The sequence below is a fragment of the Cyprinodon variegatus genome, unplaced genomic scaffold, assembly GCF_000732505.1.
Source record: "Cyprinodon variegatus isolate N-32 unplaced genomic scaffold, C_variegatus-1.0 Scaffold679, whole genome shotgun sequence".
Classification (NCBI taxonomy): domain Eukaryota; kingdom Metazoa; phylum Chordata; class Actinopteri; order Cyprinodontiformes; family Cyprinodontidae; genus Cyprinodon; species Cyprinodon variegatus.
The window spans coordinates 114,882-125,977 of NW_015151132.1; the positions used below are offsets into that span (position 1 = coordinate 114,882).

General features: G+C 35.8%; 2 protein-coding genes across 3 annotated transcripts in view; one reads left to right on the top strand and one right to left on the bottom strand.

Annotated features, from left to right (window-relative positions):
* The first annotated feature begins 267 nt into the window (after positions 1-267).
* Positions 268-7,791, top strand: LOC107097205 (interferon regulatory factor 3-like). 2 transcript variants are annotated; one of them, XM_015394258.1, is made up of 11 exons: positions 268-428; positions 1,354-1,520; positions 2,480-2,651; positions 2,761-2,828; positions 2,941-2,998; positions 3,071-3,139; positions 3,257-3,505; positions 5,112-5,202; positions 6,773-7,062; positions 7,145-7,263; positions 7,395-7,791. In XM_015394258.1, exons 2-11 carry the CDS (start codon positions 1,356-1,358, stop codon positions 7,506-7,508), a joined length of 1,395 nt encoding a protein of 464 aa, XP_015249744.1. In that variant the 5' UTR covers positions 268-428; positions 1,354-1,355; the 3' UTR covers positions 7,509-7,791. The 2 variants fall into 2 exon arrangements, with proteins under 2 accessions (XP_015249744.1, XP_015249745.1); XM_015394259.1 differs by having other exon boundaries at positions 3,074-3,139.
* Positions 7,792-8,514: 723 nt separating this feature from the next.
* Positions 8,515-11,096, bottom strand: part of LOC107097206 (synembryn-A-like) — a 12,113-nt gene continuing 9,531 nt past the window's right edge. The window contains exons 12-14 of the mRNA XM_015394260.1: positions 10,745-10,889; positions 10,392-10,671; positions 8,515-9,002 (exon numbers count right to left, since the gene is read on the bottom strand). Coding sequence (XP_015249746.1) covers positions 8,867-9,002; positions 10,392-10,671; positions 10,745-10,889 — 561 coding nt within the window. The 3' untranslated portion in view covers positions 8,515-8,866. The remainder of the gene's footprint in view (positions 9,003-10,391; positions 10,672-10,744; positions 10,890-11,096) is intronic.

Sequence of the window (11,096 nt, forward strand, 5' to 3'; positions counted from 1 at the left end):
AAAGCACTGCATTCAAAGAATAAGAATAATATATATTTCAAATAATATACTATATTTCAAAATAATATATTTATATATATATAAAAATCACTTCTAAGTCACCTTACTTTAGCACTTCTATAAGAAAGGTCCTCAGAAGTGTGTCAAATTAAGCGTCGTGAGTGTGTTTGCGCGTGATTTGCCCCAGTAAGCGAGACCGACGGGACGTGGTGACGTCATTTTAGGAAAACGAAACAAAACAGTCGGAGTTTCCCCAGAAGTCTGAAACTCCGAGAGTCAGAAATCATCCGAAGCCGAGGCTGAGTGGATGACAGCTGGTCACCTTCCTCTGCTGAGTGCGCTCCACTAAAGTCTTTAGACTAAAAACTAAAAACAAAACTAAAAACAACCGGACTTTGGCTGAACGAACCGAAACTTCATCACCAAAGGTACGAGAGGCTCATTTATTTTGATTATGTGACAAAAGAGACAGTATATAGAACCATTAAAGTAACTGAATATCATTTATAAAGTATATTTATATCATTTACTAAAGATGTGTTACATGTGGCTCATTTTATATGTCTCTATGAACATATTTGTCTGCATAATAATTTATATGTAATTTGTAATTTAATCTGTAAATTGAAAGTGTAGTCTGATTTTACCCTATAGTTCTATATGTTTATTGTCTGATATCAGTGTATTTTTCTTGTCTGTTTTATTATTATTTCTCTTAACGCCTATTTTTTCAGATTTTTTTTAGGAAGTGAAAAACAGCATCTACAAATAGCCACTTTCAAAGATTTCACAAGGATTTAATCCATCTTCTAACTTAATTTAGTCAGTTAGTTACTATGTCTACTTGGACTGTTTTCAGTGATCACCTTTTTTTAAACAGTATCACTTAAAGAAAAACAAATAAAAAATGACTTAAGGGAGAAGAGCAAAGTGTAACTCCATATTGTTATAACTGCTTAAATTTCCTTTTATAATAAAATCATGCAATCAAAGGTTATTTAGCATTAATATACATAATTAATTGTAAATAATAATTAAATTTACCTCTGTATTTAACCCATCCCCTTTGGGAGCAGTGGGCTGCCATTGTGCGGCACCCAGGGAGCAGTGTGGGGTTAAGGGCCTTGATCAGGCTGTGAAAATCGAACCGGGTACTTGCAACCTTCTCAGAATACAAGCACACAGCTCTAACTGGGCCAACACTCCCCCCATAATACTCTGTAATATTACATAGTTCAAACAAGGAAAGTATGTCATGATAACATGAAAATATCTTGTAGAAACTTTTACTCATCAAGCTACCTGCAAGTTTAATCTGCTACTGGAAAACATCTCTTTCTCTGCCCTTTGCAGAAATGGCCCATTCCAAACCTCTGCTGATGCCATGGCTGAGGGCCAACATTGACAGTGGGAGGTATCCAGGTGTCCAGTGGACAAACCCTGAAAAAACAGAGTTCTGCATCCCATGGAAGCACGCTCTCAGGCAGGACTCCTCCGACACCGATGTTCTCATCTTTAAGGTCAGTATCTGAAACCATAATGATAGTTAGACCTCCTGCATCCTACTGTAAATGATATAAAGCATTAATCTTTCTAGTGTAATTAAATTCACCCCCAATAACACCTGTCCTTAACAGTCACCTAATTAATATACTGAATCCTAGTATAAATAGAAACAATCAACATAGGTCCTGTAAAGCAAGGTGGTGGCATCATTTTGCTTTGGGATTTCTTTCCTTCAGTAGGGACAGAAAAGCTCTGTATATGTTGCTGTTCTGTGAAGGCCTCAGTGAATGTTCTGGAGAGGCGATAAACAATATTCCAAGCCTTGAACATTTCTCAGAGCCATGTTTAGTAGAAAGTGTATTACTCAGCCAAAAACATACCAATACATGAGGGCTCGTAAGGGTAGCATTCATCAGAGAAACAACTGAGAGGCCAATAATAGCTCTTGAGGTTGTTGAGACGACAACGGTTCAGCTTCTTTGCCGATATGCAAAATGCATGTTTCCAGCAGAAAAATAAAATTTGCTATTTTAATGTGCACAAATGTTTTGTTGGTCAGACTGAAATGTGTTCAGATTTAAAAACAACTATTAATATATTCCCTTTATTTGGGCTGAATATCAAATAATCCATTTATTACATGTATTTGCTGCACGTCTACTTAAGAATAGAAATGCTTAGACATGTGCTTTTCCTCTAAAAAAAAAACGCAAAGACGTTTTACACTTCTACCTGTGTAAAAAAAAAAACATGGAGGTTTGTTAGTTCTGACTGTTACAAACAATGGACTTCTGCCCTGTATTTTTACATTTTACTCCCCATGAACACACCATGCTGTGGGAATTAGTTTTCGAAAGCATTATATTGGAAAACTTGAGGCAAAATATAAATACATGCCTGACAAAATGTGTAAAGGATTAATAGGTATGAATATATTAGCAGAGGAGTGTAAATGTGTTGCTTTCCCTTGCAGGCTTGGGCAGAGGTGAGTGGAAACGGCCAGGCTCAGGGAGATCCCTCCGTGTGGAAGAGAAACTTCCGCAGCGCCCTCAGGGCAAAGGGCTTCAAAATGGTTTCAGACAAAAAGAACGATGCTGCTAACCCACATAAAGTCTATCGTTGGCCTGAGGGCTCTGCAGCAGGAGGTGAGGGTGGATATCCTTCGAAATTCATTAGATTATCAGAATATATCATTATATCTGGTAATTATTGATCCTTTAACCATTGCATCGATTTTTTTTTCTCACCCAATAGCCAACTCTTCCTCTGGGTCCCAAGAGCAGGATGACTCCAGTAATTTTAACGCCTATGCAGTTCAGGAGGTATGAAATGATGAACTGAATGTTTTGCATATTTATATGTTGTTTAAATATTGGTTGAATATTGAACAATGACAGAGATTAAAATGTATTTATGAATTTCTGTGATTTTCAGAGTAAGGTTGTCCCATTCTTCGATGAGGTTTATCGTGAGCAAGATATTCTGTTGCCAGGTAAGGAAGGAGCTTTAAAACTGTTTGACAAATAACTGTTGGATTTTATTCAAACATACTGATATCTGTCAGCAGATTGCTCAGCCAGCCAGGATATCCTTCAGGAGTGTCTGAGAGGACTCAGTATTGGCCCTGAAGCAGGTATTGTCATCACCTCGTCTCCTCTTCTCTGCTGCAGCAGCAGCAGCAGAAAACAAATGGTTACCTGAGCTTCTTTCTCTGCAAACACTTTTCCATTTTCTCCCAACTTTTCCACAGAGGGAACCACAGGCTTTCAGCCACCTACTGAGCAACAGCAGCAGCAGAATCAGGTTTTGATTGGTGCACATCAGTTGCCTGGGCAACAGCAAGATCCAGTAATGTTTCAGGGTGCAGCCTGTGAAACTGGGTTGCCAGAGCAACCGGCACATCCAGTGGGGGGAGCAGAGGGGCCGGGCTTCGGTGATGGGCAGCAGGCAGAGCAGTTCCTGCAAACGATGTACCAAACCAGAGATGGAGATAATTTCAGTGAGTTGTGGGGCGGGGGGTGGGGTTGGGGGTTAGTGAATGGAGGCTGCTGTCAAATGGAGAATTTACTGAACATACAGGAAAATGCCAACAGAGAATATATGACATACTGACATACAAGGTTGATCAGTACTTTACAGAAATCTGTCATGAGACTGCCAGCTTTGGGTTTGAATTATTTATTTGAACTGTTAAAACCATGTTTTTTGGTTAGGATCCTTGTTTAATCTGATCATTTTAATTTATCAGTAGTAAGGTCATTTCAGTTGGTCGGTTTCTTTGGTGCTAACATATTCCATACATCTTGAACTAGGGCAATGCCATTTTAACCAGTGCATCACTGCAAAAACATGTGGATCTAAATAAGTCTTTTTTTTTCTGAAAATAAGTGAAATTGTTCTTGAATTGTGGAGGTAAGTGAGACATTTTGCCATTGTAACGAGACAGTTTACATTTAAAATAAGCAAAAACAATTGCATTGTCTTATTTCAAGTACATATTATCTCATTAGCTTATTTTAAGACTAAAAATACCCATTCCATTGGCAAATCAATATATTTGCCTCCTCAAATGTTTTTGCAGTGCTTGGCATTTTCTGCTGTGGGGAACCAATCTGGTTTCATCCAACATCTAGTTCCCTTTACTGGAAAATGCTTTGCTTTTTAACTCTCCATCTTCTTTAGAAATGAATCTTCACTGCTGAAGAAAGGGAAGCAAACCCAAATATTATGGGTTTTCATGATGATTTTATTCATTATATCAATTCAATTCTGTTAAAAATACTGTATTAATCCCAAAGCAAAATTTAATGTTGCAGTAACTCATATTATGGCTGATTTTGTAAAATGTAATTTGAATAAGATGCAATTCAGATGTTAAACTTTAAAAAACTTTTTGATAAAAAAAGATTTAAACAGTTACTTTGCTGTTTCCTTAGATTTTTTTTGCTTATTTAGTTTTTCAAAATTTATTTGTCCCATTTTTGACATTTTGTATTATTAAGTATTTTTATTATTAATAAAACATTTTTTATTATTATTAATACTGTTTTTTTATTAATGTATGAATTCATTTACGAATTAAAAAGCAAAAAAATAAAAAAAAGTGAAAATATAGTCTTAAAAAAAACAAATAAATAGAAAAATATATATACAATTTAGAAAAAAGAAATTTATTTGAAAAATCTGATATTTGAAAAAGGAATTGAAGAAAAAATAAATAAATAATGAAAAAAATTATTTCAAATAAAAAAAAGAAAATCTAGGTAAACAGCAAAGTTCACTTAAAACATGTTTTTTATGAAAACATTTGTCTAAGTTTTAATAACTTAACACCCCACCCCCACTCCACACACACACCTCTTTGATAAACATCAACATTTTAAACACTAATAGGGATCAAACCTTAAGCCAAAACATTGTTTATAGCAATTGAGGACTGTGGGTTGAAATTGTATACTGGTATATCTTATTGAAATCTGTGAAATCCTACAAAGATGAGTTTGAAACTATCCCAGCAGAGTCTCTTTTTGATGCATTTTAATGTAAGAATTCAGGCGTTATTAATCATCTTTTTAAAGTACTTCTTCTCTTTGTGAATTCTTCAGTGACCCAGTTTAAGGTGTGCGTATACTACAGAGGAGTGAAGGTCTCTGAGCAGTTGGTTCATAATGAAAACGGACTCCGCCTAGTTTACAGGTAACAAATTAGACTAAGTGTTTGAGTTATCCAATGTTCCACCTCAAAGTAGCTGAGTAGAAACTCACTTTAAATCTTCTCTACATCTATTCAAAATGAAAGGAAATCAAGAAGAGAAGTTTCCTATGATGTAATGACTTAAATGGCGCGATTCCTCTCCATACGGATTCAAAGAAGGCTTTGTTACACTCTTAGCAGTCCGAGGTTCTAGAATAAAATTTTTTTTTGGTGCAGGATAAAATATAATAGTAATGGAGAATTAAAATACAGCTATTAAACATAAAAAGCCAGTCTAAACTTCTGTCTAAATCTGCTTTGTTTTTGTTTTTTTAATTACAAATGCAAAAATTCTATCTATTGTGAAATATTTTGTGTTTTTTCTTATCGGAAAAAATAAATTAAACATGCAATATTCAAAAGAAAAAGGTTTTTGGAAATAAAATCTGAAAAATGATTTTAGTTTATTCCCAGCTGCAAACATGAGACTCTGAACATCTGTTAGATTTGGTCAAGGTTAATCACTGGCTTACAAAAGAAGAATATTTTTTAGTACATTAAAATACAATATACATTTTTTATGTTCATGCTTTTACCCTTGTCATTTAAAATATAATTTGTAGTATTTTTACATTGTTTTTGGGGGCCTGAGAGTAAAGAAATTTATTCAAAAGGCTGCAAATCACCCTCTGGGTCACACTTTGGACACCCCTGATCTAACTATTCTAATATGGTCTAAAAAGGAAGGAGCGAAAATACGTCCTCAGATCTGGAAGAATAAATCTGTCTCACAGATTTCTTTGTTTTTTCCAGGTTGTCAAACAAATGTTTCAGTTCATCAAACCAAATATAGCTTAAACAAATACAAACAGCAGTTTTCTAGTTCTGACTTTATTTATGTAGTCCCTCTACAAACCATCCTGGTCTGATGTAATTATGTAATTACCCCATAAACATAGTAACTGCTTTAGATGTTTTGATGGCTGCTTTTGTCTCATACATCCCCGTATAAGAACACCAGCCACACTTTTCACATCAAAAAATGGTTTAAGCTTACTTAATCATATGTAATTAAGCATTTAAATTCAGACTTTGAATAGGCCACTCCAGAAACATCATTTAGTTTTGTTTTTTGTCTGTTTGATTAGTTGTTTTTTTAAGGACTTTCTGCCTAGGCAAAGGAAAAAATAAAGACAAGAAGTTACTAATCTTACAGATGTCTTCTGAAGAAAAGTTTGCCTTTTAAAGTAAAACAAAAGAAAAGCTAGTTTAGTATTTTAGTTGAAAAGAATAAAAAACATCCACAAACATCCCGTCTAAAATGAGTGTATTGCATGGTTTTTATTTTTTTACCTTTTGTCTAAAATCTCCAGTTAAGTGGACGTCTCAAACTAAAGTTTATAGGTTTCTATTTTAAAGCAGAATATGACAACTTAGCGTTGCTTAAAATGAAAAAAGTGCCTAAATACAGTCTATTATTGATAGTATGATTGGAACTGACTCACTTTGAGTCAAGGAATCGATCGATAGCTGCTTCATACTTGTAACCCTGTCCACCTTGTCTTCACTTCAGGCCTGATCTAACCGGTACCATTGTGGATCAGGAGACTGGACTCTCTCTTGTCTCTCTGCCAAGACCTGATGGCATTCTGGATCAAACCCAAGCTGCTCTGACCCAAAGGCTTTTGAACAGTCTTGGCAACGGCCTTGACGTGGGCACGTTGGAGAACGTGATCTACGGACAGCGGCGAGGAGATGTCAAAGCTTACTGGAGTTTATCCAAGTTTGACAACAGCAGACAGCCAAGGGAGGTTTCTAAAATGAAGCTTGAACCTCTTTACTATGTCAAGGAATTTATCCAAGGTGAGTAAAGGGAATATCTACCTTAATGTAAGGTAATCCCTGTGAATACATGATGCAGGGTTTTTTTTTCTCCTTCTTGTAGGAATAATAGATTTTATTAATGGGAAGGACTCCCCGTCGTGCTCTCTGTTCTTCTGTCTGGGGGAAAAGTGGCCTGACCCTGAGAACAGGCCCTGGGAGAAAAAACTCATAATGGTAGAGGTGAGGAAATGCTTTCAGTTAAAAGAGTTGGCTGTTGAAAAAAGAAAAATCAATCAAAGAACTCAACATAAACATTTACAGCTGTCACGATTATCTGAATGTGGCTTTTGGTTTCCTTTCTTCTCTCTCAGGTGGTTCTGACTTCAATGGATCTTCTAAAGAATATGGCTGTTGAGACCGGCGCCTCCTCTCTACAGTCTGTAGAACTGCAGACCTCTCTTGAAGAAATGATGGATCTCTGCTGATGAGTCTCTGCTGTTTTTCTGCCCTTTATGATGTGAGAATATCTCAGTTTCTCATCTTTGGAAGCTTTTATTTGATATCAAACAGATCAACACATTGTCGTGCTGCGTTAGCTGGGACGTCACAAATAAATACCTGTTTAACTATAAATTTGGGTTTCATTTATATTTATATTTTAATTCAAGTTATAGACTTTATTTTTTCCTGCATAATGTGTAAAATGTATTATACTGTAGTTTAAAATTATGATATTTGTCAAACATCTTGATGCAAAAAACCCCAAAAACATCCACCTCCACCAAGTATCTAAACTTTACCTGCAGTTCTACAACAAATGTTAGGATTTTCCTTGTTAGAAATTTTTCAATTAAAGCTCAAAGTGTACAAAATGATGAGTTTAGATAGCTGTTTTCGTGTTGCTTTGCCTGTTTGGCATGTTATCCACTTTTTTTCCAACCTAAAGGAATAAATAAAATGCCTCTGTTTACTTTAAAGGAACTACTGTTAGGGAAGCCATTAAATTTAAAGACCTGGGATTTACTTGAAAAATATTTATGGAGTGTGGTATGGGAAAATATGTTGGCCTTGTCTGAATCACTGCCTCAAAAATATATTTTTACTTTTAAAAAGATTCCAACATTTTTTATATTTTTGTTTGAATACACCACAAACAATAGATATGAATTTGATAAAAATGTTTTTCTGTATGAAAATGAGGTAAAATATATAGTGAAAAGACTCCAACCACTAGGGGGCAGCATATTTCTAAAGTAAGCCTTGCTGTGTGTTACATACGCATGAATACATGTATCCATAAATATTTGATTTTAAAAAAGCAGCAAGATATAAATTTATCTCACCAAGTTTAAGATAGCATCCTGTTAATTTATGATGCATCTGCTCCAAAATAATCCCATAAAACACAACTACCATATAATCTGCATTGCACGCTGTTGATTTCATCTCATGTTTGTAAACTCTAGGATGTTACATATTAAGAAATACTGGAATGATTTTCACTGGGCTGAGATAAACTGTATTTTTATTACTTAGAGAGAACAAACTTTAATCAAACACGGTTAGAATCATAATGAAATTGATTTCTTCTCAGGAACTACCACACAAATAAGAGCCACAATTGTACGTCAGATTTGTAAGAAAGCTGCTCTAAATGTGTTTTTTTAGTCTGAAATTATTCTTTTAAGCCTTTTTTTTATTTCTGTGACTATCACACATTTTCTATCCTGTTTCTTGTATGGGTCTCTAACCAGATAAACCAATTACTGTACCAACCAAATGTCAGCATTGCAATGTTTAGAAAAACCTTATCAATAAAGAAAAGGAACAAATTTAACATGTTTCAGTCCTCTTTGTCTGATTCTGCTTCGTTGTCCGGCTCGGCATTTGCTTCCTCTGCAAGGGTCGTTTCCTCCAGTCCCTTCATCGGGACAAGTTTCCCCTCTTCATCTACTCCCATTGGCTGGATGATGTTATCTCTGGAAAAAAAAACACACGCAAAACATTAGAACAAATTAACTCTTTTCCAAAAAGTACCAGTTTTCTTCTCACTCTGAGCTTCCTAGTTGACCTGCAGGAGCTTCTATTCAACTCATCTCAGGGACCAAAAAAGTATGAAGATGCTCAGAAATGTACGGCAGGATAAGGTCATTCAAATATTCAAACATTTTTATTTTTTTCTTTTGAGCACCACTTAAAACCTGGATGGCCCTTAAGTTTTTAGATTTTAATAAGAGTAAGACCAAGATCATGATTTTTAGCACATCTGAGCTAGCCTCCATTGAACCAGGTTGTCCAGCCCAGTACAGAAGGTCAGTTATCAAAAACCTTGATGTCAAAGTAGATGCTGATCCTAAATTTGACAGCCAGATAAAGGAAACTATAAAGAAATGTTTCTTTCAGTTAGGGCAGTTGACTAAAATGAAGCCCATTCTCTCTAGAGATAATTTAGAGACAATAATCCACGCCTTCATCACTACCCGGCAGGATTATTGTAATGCACTTAATCTGGGGGTTAGTTAACAAAATGTGGAACGACCTTCCAATGCAAATTAATAGGTCTACCTCTCTGACTGTTTTTAAATCGCGTCTTAAAACTCATCTTTTTGCATTAACTTTCAAACCTATGTGAGATGTTGATTTTAGCCTGTGATAAATAATTGAAAGTCATTTTTATTTTATTTTATTATGGATTTTATCGTTCTGATATCAATTTTGTTATGTCTTTTATGTTTTTTATGTTCTTACATTGTACAGCACTTTGGTCCTTCGAGAAATTTGAAAGTGCTTTATAAATAAAGATGAATTAGTTTGGATTAGGGGTCCCATATCAGCAGTGGTGGACTAACAGGCCAAAAAAAAGGTTATCAAGGATTACAGAGTTTATTTGGTCTGTAAAGAAATTCAAAATAGTAAAAACAAAACAAAAAAAAGGCTGGTGCCTGTTGGTAAGTATAGTGATGGATCTGTAATGCTGTGGGCCTGGTTTTGCTCCAAACTGCCATAGAAAGCTGCATGTATGAAGGGCATGGTGTCACTAACTGTTTAAAATCTCTCTCTGCTCATAATCTCTTTCTAATGCTCTGATTATGTGTGGTCCACGAGATTTTATTAAACATATAAAATAATTATTTTAATTTCTAATATTATTTCCTCACTGATTGAATGTTCTCAGATAAAAGCTTTGAATATCTAAAAATGTTCAGTCTAAAATTATGTGGCTTCTATAAAATATATATATATTTTTTAGGCTTTTTATACATTTTATGAGGAGTGTTAATAGGTGTGGATGTTGCTGTGGATTTATTCAAACCAATTGAACAACACTTTAAAGTTCAGATATTTTCACTGTTTATCATTTAGCCTACTTGGACAGCTTGTTAAAGAGCATGATCAGCCTCCTGGCCTCCTCCTCCTTCTCCTCCTCCGTCATGCCCTCCATAGGGTTTGGCTGCTCCGCCTCCACCCGCCCCGTCACCATGTTGACACGGTCTTTGACCTGTCGGTACTCCTCTGTGTCTGAATCGGAGTCGCTGGAGTACTGGGCGTCAGAGGTGGAGCTCCTGGGCCCCTGACCACCCAGCAGTCCCCTGGTGGCCAGCAGACCCGCTGCGTTACCGTAGCCAGTGTATTTGACAAAACGCCGCACTGGAAACCAAAGACAAAGCTGGATTATGTTCATGATCAGCCTCTTTTGATCCAAATAAAGGAGGAAGTTTACCATTTTCCTTGCAGAGGACAAAGAGGAGGTCAGCAGCGCAGTGTTTTACGTCTGTGTCCAAATGAGTCATGAGTCGGACCAGACGACTCTTCACTGTGTCCCCTTCCTCTGGTCTATGTGATACATCTCTCAGAGGAGGAAGGATCTAATAACAGGTTAAAAAACAAAAAAAACCTTACAGATAAAGTTGAGGATTTTCTCACAAAAAGGAAAAAAAAGGAGACGTATTATGAAAAAAGACAAAGTATGAGACAGGATTATAAAGCAAGGTGGTTTGGCAGATGGTAGAAGACGTATACAACTTGTATTTTCATTATGCATACACATTGTGTATACAAAACGAAATTTCGTT

What these genes read in the sequence shown, in the direction of transcription:
- LOC107097205 (XM_015394258.1), top strand. Translation starts at nt 1,356, where the DNA reads ATGGCCCATTCCAAACCTCTGCTGATGCCATGGCTGAGGGCCAACATT. An exon ending in CCGATGTTCTCATCTTTAAG is followed by an intron (nt 1,521 to 2,479) that starts GTCAGTATCTGA and finishes TTTCCCTTGCAG; the next exon opens with GCTTGGGCAGAGGTGAGTGG. An exon ending in GGACTCCGCCTAGTTTACAG is followed by an intron (nt 5,203 to 6,772) that starts GTAACAAATTAG and finishes TCTTCACTTCAG; the next exon opens with GCCTGATCTAACCGGTACCA.